General features: G+C 37.2%; 1 protein-coding gene across 1 annotated transcript in view; it reads left to right on the top strand.

The window, feature by feature from the left end:
* The first annotated feature begins 452 nt into the window (after positions 1 to 452).
* Positions 453 to 23,007, top strand: part of LOC134755932 (integrator complex subunit 6) — a 33,841-nt gene continuing 11,286 nt past the window's right edge. The window contains exons 1-9 of the mRNA XM_063692631.1: positions 453 to 744; positions 839 to 916; positions 1,506 to 1,745; positions 11,722 to 11,902; positions 17,494 to 17,714; positions 19,331 to 19,513; positions 20,018 to 20,170; positions 20,982 to 21,212; positions 21,591 to 21,785. Coding sequence (XP_063548701.1) covers positions 628 to 744; positions 839 to 916; positions 1,506 to 1,745; positions 11,722 to 11,902; positions 17,494 to 17,714; positions 19,331 to 19,513; positions 20,018 to 20,170; positions 20,982 to 21,212; positions 21,591 to 21,785 — 1,599 coding nt within the window. The 5' untranslated portion in view covers positions 453 to 627. The remainder of the gene's footprint in view (positions 745 to 838; positions 917 to 1,505; positions 1,746 to 11,721; positions 11,903 to 17,493; positions 17,715 to 19,330; positions 19,514 to 20,017; positions 20,171 to 20,981; positions 21,213 to 21,590; positions 21,786 to 23,007) is intronic.

The following is a 23,007-nucleotide window of genomic DNA, read 5'->3' as shown; positions in this document are numbered from 1 at the left end:
CAGTAGAAAAAGACGCAAAATTCAAATTTTCTATGGGAAGTCAACTCTTCGCGTACCTACATTTTTTTATATTTGCCGTCTTTTTATACTGACAAGCTGGGTGTGCCAGAGTATATAAACTTAGTGGGCCTTACCCCTAGCCCCTAGTACCTATTTGCCTACATATTCGTGTTGTATTTCATCCTATATATATAGGTATAATATATAGTCCTCATACGAATATAGTCCTCATCGTTTTCTAAAATTTTCTATGATTATCACAAACTCGAAAGTAATGTATATTTTACGCACAGCAGCTAAAATAAGCGAGTTGTGGGGATAAATTATATATAATAATTAAAAAGGAAAATGTGTTACATATTATGGCAACATAAAAGCTAAGCTGCCGGTTTCCGAGCAAACCCGAATGTTTTTCTATTGGATTCCGAAAATAACCGAACGTATGATTAGGTCACGTGGTACTTTTGGAGTCTTCGTGGCGTAGCTTGTTCAGCTGCTCGTCGAAGCGGCTGTCGGACGGTCGCCTCTCAACGAGTCTGCGTACGATGTAGCGGCCATTTTTGTTCTTAGTTCATTACAGTGCGCATTATTTAATGTATTTAGACCAATATTTAGGCAATTTTCACGATGACTATAATAGTTTTTCTAATAGATACATCAGCCTCTATGAACCAAAGAGCTTATTTGGGCGGACGCCCAACATTGCTCGATGTAGCCAAGGGCGCTGTGGAAACGTTCGTAAAGGTACGTGCAGTGTCATCGACTCGTCAACCGCCTCGTTTTAGTGATTTATTTGTTTATCGCGTGATTGCTAAAACTGCATAATTTTACTTCATAGGTACGTCAACGTTCCCCTGAAAGCAGAGGTGACAGGTATATGCTTCTAACTTTCGAAGAGCCACCCGCGAACATCAAGGTTAGTAATATCGAAGTAAACACGTTTTCAAAATTCAAATTATTTTCTTTATCATGTGCATAGTGTCGCCGGTTTTGTAGCATCCTTAGTAGAACCACTGATCTGCAGTCCAGTCCATGTCCATACTTTGAAGGTGCGAATTTTACTGAAATAGACAGAACGACGTAAACAGGACAAGCCGCTGCCGCCACCGTTGCTGCCTCCGCGATAGCGTTCGCGACTGCGCTCTCGTCGCACAATCCTATTGGCCAATCCGGTACTCGACGAAAATGGCGATAAGAGAGGGAAATATGAATTTGTACTACTCTGGTACTACCACAGTGTACTTCACGCACTTAGCAGTGAATTGAATTATTCATTACTCGTGGAATAGAGTAATCCTGAGCAGTATTTCTTATACATGTCATAAAATCATATTGGATTTCAATAGTGCTTGCTCAAATGATCATCTTTTATGGTCAAAATATTGGGTCCTATGAGTATTATATCATATTGTATCAGGAATTGCTTTGTGGGACCATACCATGTTTATTTTCTTCTAGATCCTAGAAGTGAAATGATGTTTAACTGTTATTTTTTGCTTTTCCAGGCTGGATGGAAGGAAAATTTAGCAACATTTATTAATGAGCTGAAAAACTTGCAATGCCTAGGACTGACAACAATGGGTGCTGCATTAAAACATGCATTTGATGTGTTGAACATAAACCGCATGCAGACGGGCATAGACACATATGGCCAGGGCAGGTGCCCCTTCTACTTGGAGCCTTCAGTCATTGTTGTTATAACTGATGGAGGGAAACTATCAAGCAATGCCGGCATTCAAGAAGAAGTTAGTATTCTTATTTTTTTGTTTTTGTTTATACAATACTAACTGCCAAATAATACAATAATGTCTTAGGAGTTGTCCAGAGGTGTCACAGGGTAAATTGCCTACAAAAACAACAGCTTGTGTGCATAAGTATGATATTATCACACAGGTTAACAGAGAAGTACCCCTGGATGTGGTTTAAGGGTTCAATAAAAAGATTAGGCATGGAAAGAGCTCTCAATCTTGGCAATGTTTCTATGGGCAGTTGTATGTGAAATCGGAAATAGTATGAATAAATTGAGACATTTCTTTTTTCCTAATATAGATAGGGTTTAGCAAACTGCGGGCCGCAAGTCACATGCGGCTTTTGTAAGTTAAAATTGCAATCGCAATTGTGGCCCTTTAAATAAATAAATATTGGACATTCTTACACTAATGATAATAATTGACTAAGCCCCACAGTAAGCTCAAAAAGGCTTGTGTTGTGGGTACTCAGACAATAATATACATAATATATTTATAAATACTTACTTAAATACATAGAAAACATCCATGACTTAGGAACAAATATCTGTGCTCATTACGTAAATAAATGCCCTTGCCGGGATTCGAACCCAGGACCGTCCTCATAAGCAGGGTCACTACCCACTAGGCTGTCGGTTGTCAACAATAAATGCTTAAAGGACTTACACCAATCAAAACAACTTTTGTGGCTCTTTAAAATTCCTAAAACAGATTTCTCCTGTGGTTGGCTCTTCTCTTCAAAAGTTTCTCTACGCCTGGTAAAATGAAATAGTAGAAATGACCTAAAATTTCTGGGAGTCCCGAGAATAGTGTAACCCGTTCGAATTAAAAAACCGCAAATCGATGTCCAGGTTAGCCGTTTGGCACACGCATGTGATTTTCCAAAACCTATTGTGTGTGGTATCATACGAAAGGGCTTTTTAAGGCGATTCTAAAAATATATCACATAAAAAGAATTTTCGAAACATACCAAGTTTGGGCTCCTCCAGATACAATATGGCTGATTTTTTTTGTACAATATACCACAAATGATACGTGATATCCTCATATCCAACCCCAATAAAGCAATTTTGAAAATAATATCATTAACATTTTTTTTTATTTTTATTTTACAAACTGACAGTTCTACTTCAATACCTATTTTACGAGACTCATGGAACTGTACTGCAGATACGGTACATTTTAATCATAAAATGATACGTAATATCCATATATCGAACGGGAAATACCTCTTTAACCCTTTAACTGTGCCTTTTCATTCTTCGGTTGGTATATTTTGTTCGGTTTCATTTCAGCCTTCGGTTGGTATATTTTGTTTTGTTTTTGACTCAAAATATCAAGATTGATAAAGAAAAGAGAGACAAGAAAATATCATGATACACAAAAAATTTTTTTAGGAACTGCGGGTCAAAAAATTTGTTTTGACCTCTAGTATGCGGGTGCCAAACGGCTAACCTGTACATCGATTTGCGGTATTTCTTTGTAATTGGGGGCGAGCAGCTTCCGCTAGAACACATGAACTTCCAACATTTAAAAAAATAACTGTACCATGTTTAAAATAAACTTAGTACGTAATGGTTTCCGTAATGGAAATTAGTGACCTGAATCTGTCATTTTTTAAGTGGCCAATTATTGGCATTTCTATACCTAAATAGCTGACAATGTTTTATAGATACTTATAGTTAGTATACATATAATAACTGCAGGTCCTTTACCAATAAAATAGCCCATGTTTTTTACTTACAATCAGGAATATAATACAACATAAATTCAAAATAGGCTCACCATTATGTAGACATATGTAGGTTATATACAACCAGTTAGTTTTTGAATTAATATAAAAATAACAAATAATTTGTGTAGGTGAGTCAGTTATTCACAGACAGATGAATATTAATTTAATCCAACATTGCCTTAATTAATTTGACCCAGATCTCTTCTGAACAATCAGGTGTCCTACTCCTTTCATATTTTATGTCGGTATTTCATAACAATCAGTCAGATTTATATAATATATATTCTCATTTCTTTAATTTATTTCATTTTATTTTTCTTTTGTAAGAATTATATATTATGTTTTCTGAAAGAGTATTTGTATGATTTGATGTACATCTATATTTTTAAATCAAATTTCTATAAAGAAGAACACCTATTGTATGTAATTGCATGAATTCTATATTAATTTAAATTGTATTTTTTCTTATTCACTCGTAATGCATGTTAATTATAAGATGTTTTGCAAAGATGTGTCCGGCCGAGTTTCTTGCCGGTCCCATATTGGGATACCCTCCTCCAATTGAGAGGGGATTTAAATCTCCTGGAGGCAGAGGTGTAGGGTTAGAGCCGGTGTAGCTTTATTTCACGTTCACAAGCTCATTGTAATATGCCTACTTGAATTATAAACTATCTCTTTATCTTTATCAAAAAAGAAATTTACTAACTTCGACCATAGGCTACGGTGACTGCTTAACACCAGGCGGGCCGTATGCTTGATTGCCACCGACGTGGTATAAAAAAACTTGTAATTTTAATACCTATACAGTATACACAGTGGCAATAGTAATAGCTCTCTTATCAGAAGTTTGTTTTACGAAGGTTCAACCACGGCATAATATCTACTTATAAAATTTCGTAGTACATGTGATGCAATATGCAGAAACCACTTTTGTTCAGTAAGCAGCATATCATATGTGTCATCCTCAATCAAATGATAACTTATTGTCGGTATTGAGTTATTGCTACCAGCATATATTTCAAAACATGCTGTTTTATATGCAAAAGGAATCAGAACTCAGTTTCGTACTTATTTTTCTATGATTTTTTGAAAATTCATCATGTATTTTAATTCGATGTTAAAGTTTGAAAGACCAAGTTCTATTGCGAAGTTATGGAGATAGTGGTTTTAAAATGTTCCTTAATCATTATACTCCTAAACAAATGACATTGAATCTCTACTATTATACATATAATTGAGATAATCTATACATATAATAAAGCGGAAGAGGGTCGAAAGTCTGTACATGGAAGATATTCTAAAAAAAATTGGCTAGGGATACTTAGAATCGATAACAGAACACGTTCCAACAGTTTTTAGAATTTTTGTCTGTTTGTCTGTTTATCTGTTTGTCTGTTTATTTGACCGCGCATCAAATGAAAACGGCTGAACGGATTTCAATGCAAACTTTATTAATCTGTCAAAAAACCACGGCCAGGTTATAGGCTATAAAAATTTGAGAAATTTTACCCCCCAAGGGGGTTAAAAAAGGGATGAAAGTTTGTATGGGGTTTAAGATTTATTTTAAGCTAGCAATTTGAAACTTCGTAAAAAGATATATTATTGAAATACAAGAAAACTAATTTCAGCGTTTTTGAAAATTCATCCCCTAAGGAGGTGAAAAAGAAGTTGAAAGTTTGTATGGAGATCAAATTTTGTTTCGAGTGTGTTACTTGAAACTTTGTATATGGGCATATTATTATAATACGGGAAAAGTGATTTCAGCGTTATCAAGAATTCGTCCCCTAACGGGGTTAAAAGGGGGTTGAAAGTTTGAATCCATTACAAATGCTTTGAAACTTCTTAGAAAGGTATAATAGACGATTACAAAAAAAGTAATTTCGACGTTTTTGGAAATTTAACGCCTCAGGGGGTTGAAAAGGGGATGAAAGTTTGTCTTGGGGAGCACATTTCATTTTAAGCTTGGAACTTGAAACTGCAAAGAGGAAGCAAGAAAATTACGCTCAACGTTTTTAAAAATTCATCCCTCAAGGTGGTGAAAAAGGGGTTAAAAACTTTATCTTGATAACTATATCATTTAAGCTACTAGGCCAAGTTAGGTATCGTTTTTGTATAAATCGGGTATGCCGAATTCATTTATGATATCAAAATGACACCATTCCAGAGTGAAAATACAAAAAAAAAAAATACCTTAAAACTGAAATGGAAGGTGTAATATTGTAGGGGGAATCAATAACCGCCTGAACTGATTTACATGAAATCTACGTATACGTTTTTTGATTTAGTTGAAAATGATACTTAACGACTTAGAACCTAATCTTAAACATCCCCACCCCCCTACACAAAAATCTGGGTAGCTCCACTTCTTAAATACATCTTAGGAAAACCAAGATTAATTCTGTCAAATACCTAATCGTATATCGCATCCATATTCATACGTATCGCATCCTTTAAGCACTAAGACGAAAGTGGAGGATCCGCGCGAAATCACCTTTTCGTACAACTGTTAGTCCTCATTTTCCTCTCTTGATATTAACATTATTCAAAATATTTTGACACAATTAGTTGTGTATCAACCACAGCTATGTCCCGTGTACGTTTGTGTTTTTGGAATTTTTAATTACTTATTATAAAAGTTAGAAGCATTAAAAAATTTGCCTGAAATCAGTTTTTCGCTCCTAATTTTTACAATAATCAAAAAATCTAGAAAAGTCAAACGTAGAAAACGTAGCATTTAGCTATGGTAAATATACTTCAAATTATCTACCTAAAAATATTTTCATAATGATAGAGGAAAATGGAGACTGCGTTTGTATGGAGAAGCGGCCGTGCCCTTTCCTCTTAATAATGGACACGAAGGTGGGTACTTACTTAAAAAAAAAAAAACATTTTTCTATGTCGTTTGCGGAGTAATTGTCAAACGATTTGGGACTTATACGCGTTACCATGCCTTTCTGAAAAAAATCGAATCTTTCGAGAAAGTCTCGCAACGCATTGAGGCTACAAGGGGCACGGTCTCAGGAGTCTGAAAAAAGACCACGGTGAGAGACTCAGTGGCGCTCTAGCCACGCAGGTCGCTTCACTTTCGGCGGAAACGGCAAGCCAGCGCGAGTCTCTATTGTGATCCCAAAGACATCGTACGCAATACATATGTAGGCGCAGATTCTGACGGAGTGTGGCGCCGGAGAAGCCGTGTTAATCCCGCGCATCCCCCTCATCCCGAGCAACTTCTCGTTCCGCTTCAAGCGCCTGCAGGTTCCCGTGAGCGTCTGCTTCGCTATGACCATCAACAAGTCGTAGGGGCAGACGCTGCGCGCCGCCGGCGTCATGCTTAGACTGATTTGACTGGAGGACCGATTTGGATGATATTTGCCATGGACATGATTTGGATAGGTACAGTCAAGGACGTAAAACTACAAAAATGGTACTGTATCGTTCGATATACACCTACTACTCTATGTCGTTTAAATCACGTCAAAAATTTGAATAAGGGCAAAAAAATATTAATTTTGGAGTGTAGTTTTATTTAGTGGTACCTAATTGTAAAATATTTTATCTGGACTACAGTCCTCTAGCGTATCCATCTGTCAACTTTACTTCAAGTTCCGCCTCCAGGGGAGAGGGAGATAAATTAGGGGTGAATTAGCCGCTTACTGACACAGGCCGAATTCCACGCAGGCGAAGCCGCGTGCACAGCTAGTATAAAATAAAGCTCGTAGGATATCAGGACGTGAAAAAAAAATATGGCTTGAAATGGACAAGTTCTCGGCTATCTTATATTGCCCTTGCACGTCTTTAATGAAGGGATAATAAGAAAAATCATGAAACAGCTATACCTAATGTGAAATAAACTTTTTTTTTAATAAAACACAAACCTACATCATTCTTATAAATCTTACATAAAATCAACGTAATTATGCGTCAACAAGCATCGTACACGTTAGTTTATGCGTAAAATTAACCAAAAAGTGTAAAAACAATACAAAATAATGTAGTTTTGTATTAAAAGAGTGGCTTCGAAGTTCAGTACTTTGGACATTATTTTTGTATGAAAAGTGATTAAGGGTAACACATTGTCGGTGTTCGTAACTTTAGAGAAATAACAATTCCGCATTTTAAATTTTTATTTGTACAAATAGTTTGCTTTAACCTAGGGAAGAGCGGTGCCTCCCTACACAGGCAATTTTTTGCTTACCAGGCGGCTCCATCACCTAAATCATGGCAATTTGTGTTTAAAACAAATAAAGATTTTTGTATTTTTTTTGTATTTTGTATTTTTGCATGCATTTTTTTTTAAACAAATATGAATAACTAGCTGTTGCCCGTGACTTCGTACGCGTGGATTTGTATGTTGGTGTTTATATATTTTACATGAGCATAGAACATTAGGCAGCAAAAGATATCAGTAATGACGGTTAATCATTTGTTAATAATTATACAACGCATGAAATTTGTCTTTCACAAACTACGAAGTTTCAAGCCCCTAACTGAAAATAATTGTTCTCGATATAATCCCTCTCAACACTTAGATTTTCAAGTCCACTATTTAAAAAAAACGTTCGCTCCCGATGCAAACTTTATCAATCAATTTTCGTCTATTTTAATATAATGCCCTTTTACCAAGTTTTATGTTCCTAGCTTAAACGAAAACTTGAATCACATATAAACTTACATCCCCTTCTTAAACCTCTTTGAATTTGGGTTGAATTAGTAATAACGTTGAAATAACTCTTTTTGTAATATTATACAATGCCTTTCTAAGAAGTTTCAAAGCATTTGTAATGGATTCAAACTTTCAACCCCTTTTTAACCCCTTTAGGGGATGAATATTTAAAAACGCTTAAATTACTTCTTGTATTCTAATAGTATGCCTTTATACAAAGACTGAAGTCCTGTACTCAAAAAAAGGTTTGATCTCCATACAAACTTTCAACCCTTTTTCACCACCTTGGGGGATACATTTTTAAAAACGCTGAAGTAAGTAAGTAAGTAAATATTCTTTATTGCACCAAAATTATACATTTTACATACATGTAAAACTACAAAGAAATATTTAAAGAAAAAATAGAACCAGGTAACAACAGGCGGTCTGAACGCTGAAATTAGTTTTCTTGTTTTTTAATATAATACCTTTTTGCAAAGTTTTAAGTTCCTAGCTTATAATAAAATTTTAACCCCAAGACAAACTTTCATCCCCTTTTTAACCTACTTAGGGGTTGAATTTCCAAAAACGTCGAAAAATTTTTTTTATCAGCGGCTATTATGCCTTTCTAAGAAGTTTCAAACCATTTGTAATGGATTCAAACTTTCAACCCCTTTTTAACCCTTTTAGGGGATGAATTTTGAAAAAAACGCTGAAATTACTTTTCTTGTATTCTAATAATATGCCCACGTACAAAGTTTCAAGTCTCGCACTTGATAAAATTTTTGATCTCCTTACAAACTTTCAACCCCTTTTTCACCACCCTGGGGGACGAATTTTATAAAACGCTGTAATTGTTTTTTTTTTTTTTTGTTTTTTAATATAATACCTTTATGTAAAGTTTCATTGCAAGTTCCTAGCATAGAATAAAAACTGAAACTTAAAACAAATTTCAGTTAGGGGATGAATTTTCAAAAACGCTGAAATTAGTTTTCTTATTTTTTAATAATATATCTTTTACCCAAGGTTCGAATTCATAGCTTAAAATAAAACTTGAACCCCATACAAACTTTCATCCCCTTTTTAACCCCCTTAGGGGTTAAATTTCTCAAAATCGCTTCTTATCTCTTGTACACATTACAAATGTAACCTGGTGTGCAAATTTCAACTTTCTAGCTTTTGTAGTTTCGCCTCTGCGTTGATGAGTCAGTCAGTCAGGACACGTGCATTTATATATATATATAGATGAATGCTATAATTGCTTATTTTTGCTATAAATTATTATTAAAGCCTTTATTATACGAACATGCATATGGTAATATACATACAATTATTAAAATTTATTGTATGTATATTTCCATATGCATGATCGTAAGGTCTTTTTGACCTAAGCCTCTTCCGAATCGCCTTATTCTATTATATTTAAGTATTTGTCCAACATTTTCTTCCATTCTTGTCTGTCTGTGGCTATTTCTTTCCAGTCTTTTCCTATTGTTTGTATTAGGTCTTTTTCCGGAGGATAATGTAACTCAAAAATTCAAATAGGATAGAAGAAAGGATTCTCTTCGTCAGTTATTATTATTATGTTCGTTCTTTTACATAATCTCGGGACCATGGGGTTCCGGACATTTGGAAGGCGTGCGTTACTCGACAATTTACAGAGAGACAATTTACTCTAAAAGGTGATGTGACACCAACCGACGATTATCCCTGTATGCGATTATGCCTGTTATAGTAGTGCACCCAAGGACAAGCCCCGGTTAGTGCAGGACTATTGTAATGATAAGAAACAAAATAAACTAGGCTATTGTGTTGAGATGTTAGTGTACTGGTTACCGGGTCTATGGAAATACTATGGCACCTGCCCCAATCTATGTTTAAAAACACGAAAAAAATGGACAGGTGGTGACTCGCCAACTCACAATATGGGTCCCCGAAAACGGCTACTCGCACGGAGCGACAAGGGCACAACATCGCGTGAGTGGCTCAGGGTGTGGAGAGGTGTGCACCGCTTTCTACCCAGTGGCTGTAAACACTCACAGCCACTGTGCCAACTCGCGTCTTATGCATATTTCACTTCCACCCTGCGAGCATATAGCTCTGACACCCCACTCTGGACGGCCGTTAAAGGCAAGCCAGAGGTGAGAGTCCTGCGGCCCCTGCTCAGTGTTCACTCCAGCCGGCCAATGAAGGCAAGCCGGAGGGAGGGGTCTGACCGACTCTCGGGGATATGGGACCCAAGGGACGTCACTTCCCATTCAGCTCGCCACAAGCTGCCCTGGGGGCTTATTATTATTATTATTAAAGCTTTATTTATTCCATAATTTTAACAGTTTTATTTATATTATTTGCCATGAATGATATTTTTTATATGGATGTAGTTTCGGAGATTAAGGGGGGGGGGGGGGGGGGAGAATGGTAATTTTTTGCCTATTTTCTTGACTTACTTCTAAACTATTTATTTTAAAATTATAAAAGAAATATATTTGAGATTCTAACAATGAGCTCTTTCATTTGATATGTAACACGATATAGTTTGACAAACTTTATTTTTTAATTTTCTTATTTACCCCCCAAAAGTGGCCCCCGTGGGTAAAATTAATTTGTTTACGTTACATGTCCATCTTTGGGTCACAAACTTACATAATATATGAGTACCAAATTTTAACTCAATTGGTCCAGTAGTTTCGGAGAAAATAGGCTGCGACAGACGAACAGAGAGACAGACAGACAGACAGACGCACGAGTGATCCTATAAGGGTTCCGTTTTTTCCTTTTGAGGTACGGAACCCTAAAAAATATTCTAATGTACACAACGTTTAAATTAGGTATATTATATAGGTATTTTACACCCATTTGTACGTATGCACCACTTGACACGATACAACGTTATAGTACAGGAACACGTATGTAGGTACTTATACTTATAAACCGTAATCATATACATTTTTTTAGCTACTTACGATTGTAGAATTTCAAAGAACTACTCATAATAAAAACTATAAATGGAACTGATAAAGGAACTATCATTAAATCATTACCTATCTCAAAATCAGAGTACACTTCATGCGCTAATAATAAAAAAAACCGGCCAAGTGCGAGTCGGACTCGCGCACGAAGGGTTCCGTACCATTACGGAAAAAAACAGCAAAAAATCACGTTTGTTGTATGGGAGCCCCATTTAAATATTTATATTATTCTGTTTTTAGTATTTGTTGTTATAGCGGCAACAGAAATACATTATCTGTGAAAATTTCAACTGTCTAGCTATCACGGTTCATGAGATACAGCCTGGTGACAGGCAGACAGACGGACGGACAGACGGACAGCGGAGTCTTAGTAATAGGGTCCCGTTTTTACCCTTTGGGTACGGAACCCTAAAAAAATAAAAATAAATAAATAAATAAATGTACCTACCAATTGAGAATTTAAATTAATATTCTTTCCCCTTTATTCATAAAACTTAAAATGTCTCAGATAGTTAAAATATGTTTTGTCACTGTAACAAACAATTGTCAAAGTGGGACGAACAAATTTTTAGCTTAATTAGTGTCGACGAGCGTTTATGAATAACGGCAAATTATCTTTCTTTACAGTTCAACTTACCGATGAACTGCCCCATACCTGGCTCGGAGCTGACTAGGGAGCCATTCCGTTGGGATCAGCGATTGTTTTCATTGGTACTTAGATTGGCCGGTACCCCAGCAGTCGAGAGGGACTCGGGTCTCGTGCCATCGGACACGTCGCCTATTGATGCCATGTGTGAAGTTACTGGTGGTAAGTGATCATCTTTAACCTACAAACGATCTGCTACGGCTCAGAGCTAACACGGGAGCCAATCTGATGGGACCAGCGATCGTTTTATTTGGACTAGAGATTGCTCTCATTAGTACTCCTGCAGTCGAGAGGGACTCGGACCTCGTGCCATCGGACACGTCGCCTATTGATGCCATGTGTGAAGTTACTGGTGGTAAGTGATCATCTTTAACCTGCAAACGATCTGCTACGGCTCAGAGCTAACACGGGAGCCATTCTGTTGGGACCAGCGATCGTTTTATTGGGACCAGAGATTGTTCTCATTAGTACTCCTGCAGTCGAGAGGGACTCGGACCTCGTGCCATCGGACACGTCGCCTATTGATGCCATGTGTGAAGTTACTGGTGGTAAGTGTTCATCTTTAACCTGCAAACGATCTGCTATGGCTCAGAGCTAACACGGGTGCCATTCTGTTGGGACCAGCGATCGTTTTATTGGGACCAGAGATTGTTCTCATTGGTACTCCTGCAGCCGAGAGGGACTCGGACCTCTTGCCATCAGACACGTCGCCTATTGATGCCATGTGTGAAGTTACTTGTGGTAAGTGATCATTTTTAACCTACAAACGATCTGCTACGGCTCAGAGCTAACACGGGAGCCATTCTGTTGGGACCAGCGATCGTTTTATTGGGACCAGAGATTGTTCTCATTGGTACTCCTGCAGTCGAGAGGGACTCGGGCCTCGTGCCATCGGACACGTCGCCGATTGATGCCATGTGTGAAGTTACTGGTGGTAAGTGATCATTTTTAACCTACAAACGATCTGCTACGGCTCAGAGCTAACACGGGAGCCATTCTGTTTCTGATTGGGACCACCGATCGTTTTATTACCAGAGATTGTTCTCATTGGTACTCCTGCAGTCGAGAGGGACTCGGACCTCGTGCCCTCAGCAGACACGTCGCCTATTGATTTGAAATTACCTGTGGTAAGTGGAGATTCATATATTTATAATAGCCTCCGATTGTAATCGTAACATTCATAACAAATGATTTAATTTAATTTTAATTCACATTTACAATCGGGTCTATCGCGAAGTTAAAGCCAAGGGATCTATCTTCGCATGTGAGTCCACATGTTGTGAGTGTTGCGTGTCGAACTATTGACGACAATTAATATTTATGTGTAGTGGGTGGTTTGAAAATGTATTGTCTACCCCAAACTTTTTCATACACTTTTCGTCAGGTAGTCGCACAAATCTCTGTTTTGACATTTTACTAGGACGTCAGTCAGGGGGGTGTCACTTCGCAGTTTAGGTACATTTGGCCGGCGCGCCTCCCGGGCAGGCGTATGCCAATGGGCTGCCGCTCGACTCGCGCAAAATTGAAAATAGTGACATCCCCATGCCGACACTCGCAGCTCGGTCATAAAACTGCGGCGCGCAAAGAAGATTCACGGTTCGTGCGCGGTTATAAGTTTCAATTTTGCTTGCAGGCGGCGAGAATAGGTATAATTTTATACTTAAATCTGACTTTTGTGAAGGAGTGAATTTTCTGTACGGTAGTACTATTAGTTATTCTGTGCGTCAGTTAGCCGACTTAGCCGCGACCACGACCAGTGAAACAAAAAATGAAAAATTTAAATAAAGGTAAAGGTAGGTCGGATATGTTCCTTTATACCAGAAAAAATAAGTACGATACGGTAATCCCATTGCCCGTTTGAGTAATGAACTGCCATATTCAATTTAGTGTTATTGTATTCTTTACCAGGCAAAGGGAGGAGATTGATGATGATACAGATGCCACTGTAGGAGATTTGGAGCTAAAACCAGACTATGGTAAACGATATGTGGTTGTCATATCACCCTTTGCCTGGTAAAGGGTTAAAACTGTTAAAAGTGATTACTGATTACATAACATTGGCTGCGGATCGTATTTACGCCCTGAGGCCCGAGGGCTTCCGCACTGCAAGTATGGTTTGAGAGCCCGGTATCGATTTTAGTCGCAAAAATGTAAAATTCATAGATTTAATCGGTGAAATAGTACACCTTTTGTTACGCAATAGAAATAACAAGTACTGCTGGTTTCTATTAGCACGTCTTCTTGCCGTTTAATAATATTTTTTTTGAAAACACTAAATTAATAATGTTTTTTTTTTCTGATGGACGTTTAGGTAAACGCGCGTAAGTCACTGATTTTGTCGGTCTTATTTGTAAATTTCGTAAAGTTTGGACTGCTAAAAATGGTAATTTTGTATTACATATATCCTATACTCCACCTTTAATAGATTACATATTTTTTGTTATTATGACTTTGAAGTAGTGTAAATGAAAGTTAGACGAAAACAATTTTCTCTAGAAATTACTTCAAAACAAGTGACAATTTCTCTGAAAATCGACTTTATTTCAACGTAATTTTGATACATAAACAATCTACAACATTTGCTGAAACTGTTCTTATCTTGTATAATTTACCACCATCATTTTTTGATGAATTTTTAATAACTGTCCCTTCTCGTCATATATTACCGGTGACGCACGCTCGCGACCTCATTATTAAAAGGCAAGATGAGAAGACATTCTAATAGAAACCAATACTTGTTATTTAGATATTACGTAACAATAGGTGCACAATTTCAACGACTAAATCTATCAATTTTACATTTTTGCTCTAAGATCCTTACCATGCTCCTAAAGCGTTCTGTTTTTGTTTAATCAAGTTGATTATTTTGTATACTAGACTCGGTTCTATTACATATTTTGCTGATGTATTCTTCCTAGCCTTTGTCCCGGCTTATTGCCACGGCTCATGGGAGCCTGGGGTCCGCTTGCGAACTAATCCCGAGAATTGGCGTAGGCTCTAGTTTTTACGAAAGCGACTGCTATCTGACTTTTCAACCCAGAGGAGAAACTAGGCGTTATGTGGATTAGTCCGGTTTCCTCTCGACGTTTTTCTTCACCGAAAAGGAAAACATCGTACATAAGTTCCGAAAAACTCATTGGTACGAGCTCGGGTTTGAACCCGCGACCTTCGGATTTAAAGTCGCACGCTCTTACCGTGCTGATGTATTGTATATAAAGAAAAAACATAAAACATGTCTGACGTGTATACATAAATAAAACACTAAAGGCCATGTCAGGATAAGCTAAGTGAATCTGCCCCTAGCGAGTTTTGGCTTGTAATTTTTTTGAATGATGGTGTGGCTTTCTATGAGTAAATGTATAGTGATATACTCAAATAATAAAGCACCTTGTTCTACCACAGATAAAATTAAGTAAATACATTCATTTTGTAGCTTATTAAAGAGGTTAGCTTCGGTGAAAAACTTGGTGTCGCTGACGTGAAAGTACTTAAAATTTTTTTTATTATATATTTTTTTAATTTGTACGGCAATATATCCTATGATGTCATATAATTATCTTTACTATATCCACAATATACGTGACGCATGTCAAAATCGGCTGCCTAGATTTTTTTTTGAAGAAAGATCATATTTCGTTTTTTTTTTACAAAAAACTATAAAGTTTGCACACTTGTTACAAATAGAAAGCCACATCATAAAAAAAAATACGAACCAAAACTCCCTGGAGGCAAATTCACTTTAGCTTATCCTGGCATCGCCTTGAAATGATACATTTGAATCAGACATATGTACATGTATATGTGTTACATCGTTATAAAAAAAAATATAGGCAAATATTAAACAAAGTTTTAAACGGCCTGAAGTGAAACAACATGCAAAAATTGCACATATACGGCATTCTATTTTTCATATGTAGTTTCAGTGCATATGAACCAATATTGTATTTTTTTAATTAAGTCTTCTAGAACGGTCAAAACTAAATACTACAACGGTTTAGAGATGATACTTATTTATTAGTTACAGTCTAATACGGACAGGCGGACAGACTGTTTATTCAATATTCATAGAGATCCTTTCGAACTGAACCCTAAAAGAAGGGCCTTTGAGCATGATTCACACGTCAATTATTTAAAACAAATGCGCTCTTTGCGAAAAAGGGGATAGTGAGAGCCCTACGCTAAACCTGTCCGACTAGTTTTTGTGGTCGCATGTGTATACGGTTCACTTGGTGTCAAGGTGATCTCTGTCACAATTTTTTTATGCCTTTTATTATGATGCATCCATTATATTACTTGCATTGTAGACTATAATGTTAATGCGCATTGTAGAAAAATAGAATGCCGTATATGTGCAATTTTTGCATGTTGTTTCACTTCAGGCCGTTTAAAACTTTGTTTAATATTTTCCTATTTTTTTTTTCATACCGATGTAACTCACGTTTCAAAATTTTGAACAAGATTAAAAAGAGCAACACCACTCATTTACCCATTTTAGAGAATTCTATGGTATTCTTATTATATTCCTGTGTTAAAAGTTACGTCGCTCGTATGTTTGTAATTTATTTGTCTATATTTTTATTCATCCATATTTTTATTCGAGAAAATTGTCTACAGCTGATTGATCATGAACACTTTATTTTAACCACAGAGCTGTATATGGGTTGTTAACTTGTGAGAGTTTCACCACATAAAAGTAAAAGCTATTTATGGTTGGGTGAAATGGTTGGCTGCATTCGCTTCCGACTTCATGAATGCCTTGCTTTTCTCTGCTTTTAAGACTGCACAATTGCAAATGTTTAACACTTTCAGGCGCCCCATTTCTAATGCAAAATGAACCCACGCACCGGGTTCTTGGCAGTGAATGTGTTAGTTGCTTCGTTTTTAGGGTTCCGTACCCAAAGGAAAAAACGGGACCCCATTACTAAAACTCCACTGTCCGTCTGGCTGTCTGTCACCAGGCTGTAGGTATCTCATGAATCGTGATAGCTAGACAGTTAAAATTTTCCCAGATGATGTATTTCTGTTGCCGTACACATACTTTAAAGTACGGAGCCCTCGGTGGGAGATTCCGACTTACACATGTCCGGTTTTGAAGTAAACTTTTGTAAATACATATTAAAACAGTTGCGACACGTGGTCAGAAGTTCAGGTTAGTATTTTTTTGTTGGCTATAATCTGATGAGAACATAAATAAAATATTTATTATTTTGCGAGCACGATAACGTCATATGTCTATAAAAAACAATTACGATGGAAGTATGTCATCACTTATACCGCAGCTCCATTAAATGGTCATGTCTGAATAAATAATTACGTTTCTGACCTATACGTAATAAAGCGACGTTAAACAAGAAACCCCCTTAGGAATCAGGAGTGGAGTCGGTGTGGAATTCAATTATGCTTATTGTTACTAATGGGTTATAAATTGTGTCAACAATTGACCCGAGCTCTACCTCACGGTTTTATAATACGTAGTCATCTTTTTTGCAATTGTACTGATAAACAAGCGTGCGTGCCGTCGCGTTTGGCTTTTTTTTAAACCCTTATTCCAGGGGTCACATGCGCGTTGCCGGAGTTTAAAGGATTATGAGAACTTGCTGATTTCATGATTTGTCAGCTTAAAATACTTCTTACAATCGTAATAAGTATGTTTTCTATCGGGAAGAGGGAAGTCGTTTCCCTTTAGTACTTGAAGCGCCGTCACGCCTCCCAGTTTAGTAAATAACGTTTATTAACTAAATTGATTGTTACAGGTCGGTCCTACTGCATCACGTCACACCGAATGTTGATGCAATGCATCGACAGCTTAGTCCAAAAGGTCCAAAGCGGCGTGGTGATCAATTTTGAGAAGATCGGGCCGGATCCCCCGACTATCGACGGGGGGACCGTGAAAGATGGGACTGAACCAGCAGAACCTGAGGTTCCTCATGGGGAACAGGAGAAGGAAATTGAAGGGGACAATGAAAGGAATGGGGTAAGTTGTAATTAATATTAATATTACCGTAAAATCACCCAACTATATGTATCTAAAATCTCTCAACAATGGTCCAAAACTAAGTTAAGTATCTTGGTTTAGATGGTACTATTATTTAAATGATTTACTTCTGAAACAAATTACTGGGTTGGGCAGATTAAGTGTCCTAGTTTTGTACTGCCATTTAACTTAAATACAACGGAACTTTGTACTTTGTATTTATCGAATTTTATTTCAAGATGTCAGCTTGATATCTACTGTTTTTTTATACTGTTTAAAACATGGACGCGAAACGCCAGCTCGTTGTAAATTTATACAAGCAAGAATTCCGACCGTGCGAGATATTTAAGTAGCTAAAACATTTAGATATTAATGTAAGGTTCATATTTCGGATTATTAAGAGATTAAAAATAACAGGATCTTCAAGAATCAGGCCCAAACCTGGTCTAAAAAAAATTAAAAGCGTTCGTGAGCGTATTTGACGAAATCCAGCAAAAGTGCAAGTAAACTTGCTAAAGATATGTAAAAAACCCGACGATCAATAAGTCGTATATTACGACATGATCTTGGATTACAAAAAAAAAACAAAAAAACATGGATTAACAGATGCCCAGAAAAATCGTATCGGTTGGTCAAGATATGGGACGATATACCAGATGAGGTAGTGCGTGCCGCGTGCAACTTGTTCTATGGTAGAACGCGTAAAGTTATGCAGGTTAAAGGAGAGTGATTTGAGTTAATTAATTATTTTGTAAATATAGAGTATGCTTAAAATAAAAACAAGTTTAATATTGAAATTTGAAGTTTTGTTTTAATTTTATGGCTATTTTAAACTAGGACAGTTATTCTGCCCAACCCTGTATATTCATACATGGAAGAAAAAACTTAGAAAATACAAAAAAATAACATAGTAACTTGTGGACTAATTTTTTAGTATTTGAAAATAGTTCGGTGGTTTTATTACTACTTAATGAATGTTATAAATTGAACTCTAACTCGAAGTCACACATTTCCTCTTAAGAATAAGAATAGGTATTTTTTTGCCAAAATAAAGTGATGAATACAGTTGGATAGGTATCGTATTAAGTGCAATAGTACATTACGATACAAGTGCGAAAAATTGGTAATTCGAAACGAGTGGCGATAAATTAAAACACGACCGAAGGAGTGTTTTAAATCGACACGAGTTGTGGATTACCTATTCGCACTAGCAAAATATATGTTATTTGTATTTAAATTCAGGCAATATGATTATACGCGGATATATGATTAATACTGTTGTAAACCTATTTCGAAAATAACACTTGATTATTTAAACGCGCCTTGTTCTCTTTAGATGTCTTATTTTACGAAGCTGGGCGCTATAATGGGCGATAGTTTAAAGTCCGAGAACTTCATGATTGAGAAACTGGTATTTTATATTTAGGTGCTTCTTCCGCTGACTGCAGGATCTTAATTTAACTTGATATAAATCCCTCTGAAGTCACAGTCCGCTTTGTCACCTGGACACTAATAGGTGATGATGAAATCATCTGTACATATTATTAGCTTATGATCATATATCGTCGACTTGCAATACATGAAGATCGCAATATTTATAAATCACAATGTTTTAGCGATGGAACGGCGGGCCGTACCAAAGCAGCATGACCACCAACCAAGGTCCGAGCGCACCGCAGGCGTGGCACTCCTGCCGCCGGCTCATATACGTGCCACGGACCGTTTCGCAGAAGGGCTTCGCTGTCGGCTTCTGGCCGATCCCAGAGTCTTTCCGGCCCGACCCTAACGCTCCAACTTTGGTAAGCATACTATTATTAAAGCAGTCAAGCAACGTGAACAACTAGGGTTGGAAATGTGCCACATACCAAAGCAAAATGATTTACTATCGAATTCTGGCCCATTCCAGATACCTTTAGAATTAGGATTTATTTATTTCAACTAAGACCTTACCTCAATACGCAATTTTTTACATATAAATAAAGCCTTACTTATCAATGTTTTCAACAATTGTTTGATTAATTTAATAACAAATCGTGTGTAGCGTTATTGATATGATATCTATGGGAAATACGTGTCATATGTGTATTTCCAGATGTGTATCTTGCGGAATGTTTGCAGAAAATTGAAAAAGTTCTCGGAAATTTCAAAAAACAGTTTACGAAAAATTAAGAATGCTTCCATTTCGGAAATGGAAAATATCGTCCTTATAAAATATGGGAGTTTCCGAAATTATTTCACGTGGAAATTTCTTAGTGTTGAAAACTTCCCGACGGCACATACTGATGTGTATTGTACGTTTTCAGCCGCCGCGGTCAGCGCACCCCGCGGTGAAGTTCACGTGCTCGAGCCAGGAGCCGATGGTGATCGATAACCTGCCGTTCGATAAATACGAACTCGAGCCAAGCCCGCTCACGCAGTTCATTCTCGCCAGGAAACAACCTACCATTTGCTGGCAGGTCAGTGCAAACCTTTGCAATTATTTTCCTTTTTGTTGACGTTGCCATAAAAGGACGGGAGTTCACATATTGACATACGTTACGAACTGCGTTTAATACTCGAGACATGTCTTATATAGAGCGTGCATTGCTTCATTTATAGGTACTTACATACTAAACATACAGTTATAAAACCGACATCTCTATTTCATTCCCATACGCTTTAACGAAAAGTTATCTTGTGATATTACTGTACTGTAGTCAACTATTACTCTCCTCATCATCATCATCAGCCTACTCTCGTCCACTGCTGGACATAGGCCTCTCCTATTGCACGCCATTGAGCACGATTTGCGGCAACTCTGATCCAGCTCTTGTCACCCGCCTTGCGAAGGTCATCGCTCCATCTGGTTTGATGGCGTCCTACGCTACGTTTGCCGATACGCGGTCTCCACTCGAGAACTCGTCTACCCCAACGGTTATCGGTTCTACGGCTAATATGACCGGCCCACTGCCACTTCAGCCTACACCTCCATTTAGGCCTACATTCTTTTTAATTTGTCGGCTTTTTCTACTGACAAGGTCGCGCTGTGTCAGAGTATATTAGTTCGCAAGTTTTTTAACATAATTTATTATTGTTATAGGAATAAATAAATGAATGATTATTAATTGCGCTCTTTGAAAGAGTTGTATTGACAGGCAAGTTTCTATATTGTAATATCGTGCCGTTCAAAGTAAGAGCAGATATATATACGCTTTAGTTTTTCGGTTTACTTAATAAATCCAATTATATAATTTGCATTTGTATTCATTATTATCTTACCAATTCCAGGTATTCGTAGCAAACAGTAGTTGCAAGAACTCCGAAGTGACCCACCCGTTTGGCTACCTGAAGGCGTCAACGAATCTCACGTGTGTGAATTTGTTTGTGCTACCATATAACTATCCGGTGCTGCTGCCGCTTCTCGATGATCTCTTTAAAGTTCATCGGTGTAAGCCCACTCCGGAGTGGAAGTTGGCTTTCCAGCAGTATACAGATAGGATGCCTTCATATTATGTCACGGTAAGCTGCTTCTGCTGTTTTGTTATGCAAGGTGGTCATCATGCGTCTTAAATGCAGTCATGCGATTTTTTGCTTTTAAACAATCAAATAACTCTTCATAGTACTGACTGACTGGCTACTAATAAGTAAAGGCTTTCTTACCTTCTGATAATGTTTAATAACTTGACTTTTAGACTTCGCATAACTTCAACATTTTACAGCTATAATATCGTTATCTTAGTTACTTTTTGTTTCTCTTGTTTGGTGCCAAATTAATTAACGTTTTTATTTTAATTATTAAATTGACTTAAACGTTGTTGTTTCCTAAAACATGGCTTCTAACCATTCAAAAATAACATGTAATTCCATTGTAACATGTAATTACATTTTACGTTTCAGCCATTACGAAGAGCATTGGCGAAGATGGGTGCATCGGCGCCGTTGGTCCAAAGTCTCATCCCTGACACGCAGGACAACTCACTTAGCTTCTCCGTACTGAATTACCTCAAAAGACTGAAAAACCAAGCTAAAATAGAATTTGAGAAGCTGTGTGCGGATGTCATTAATAAGGCTTCTTCGAATAATAGTCAAAAGGTAAGAATTGTGTCATTTAGACATTTTTACAAATATTATAATAATATATTAGCAGGAAAGATAGTGACCTAATAACTACTTTTGGATCTGTGAAACAATCTTTTGATCGACCGATATTTAACTTTCAACTAAATATGTAATTTAGTTATTGGTTGGTACTGTTGTCGATCGTGTGCTGCAGCAGCAGATTGGTCGGTAGTCGCCGCCTGATTTGTCCTTATCCGGCAAATAAAAGAACCCTTTTGCTTTTGGATTCGGTTCGTGATTGTTGATAAAAGTTGGAGGATATATCTTCTACAATTTTGTTTTTTCAGTGTTTGAAAATATAGTAGATTGTACAACAAGGGCATAAAGCGATCCATTTTTATCCGAGGCAATTTATAGTCGAGGATACAAATGGATATTTATGCCTGAGTTTATACACTTCCTCCCGACTCGCTCCCGACCGGCGTGCCCCGCGCCCCCGACCGGCCCGAGTACAATTTTCTTTAGTCTTGAATAAGTACGGTAAAATATCCTACAATATTGGATATTTTTGTATATTTTACTCACAATCGAAGTGAAAAGTAGTGTATAATTCAGGCATAAATGTCCATTTTTATCCTCTACTATATTGGTCCTCGCTGTGCTTGGACCAATAAATTGCCTCAGATGGAGCTGGGTCGCTATATGCTCTTGTTGTACAATCTACTATTTATACAATCGTGATATAATGGAGAGCTTACAGTAGAGTACCGTGTTACCGGGGTACGAGATTGAAAAGATTGATTATATCACTATTGTATACAATGTTTTTCTACGAGTCAACAAAAATAAAACACTAAACTAGTAGAAATAGGTAAACAAACCAAAAATTCGCGAGCAGCCGCGATTTCTTCATACTCGTACGCACCCCGGCCGCCGGGGCTCGGTGGGTTGGTCAACGACACCTTCTCGTAACTCATGACTTCATGAGGCCCTGGTACTTGCTCCTTGCTAAATTCAATTTTTTGTCAATTTTTTTTTGGTCGTCGTAGCCTATGGAGACTAACAAGCAACGCTAAGTGGTTTTCGTAGTCTATGGATGTGGCTATATTAAGGGCGTCATATTTCTACTATACCACCTAAAATAAATAATTGATTTGAGCTATCGTTTTGTTTCGTCCTCTTGACTGCGGCGAGCTGTGATTGGTCAATTTCATTATAGTCGACTAAACCGTTTCGAAATGAATATTATAGTTTA

The sequence above is a fragment of the Cydia strobilella genome, chromosome 3, assembly GCF_947568885.1.
Source record: "Cydia strobilella chromosome 3, ilCydStro3.1, whole genome shotgun sequence".
Classification (NCBI taxonomy): Eukaryota; Metazoa; Arthropoda; class Insecta; order Lepidoptera; family Tortricidae; genus Cydia; species Cydia strobilella.
Note: the sequence above shows the minus strand (reverse complement) of the source record. Positions and strands in the feature narration are given on the sequence as shown.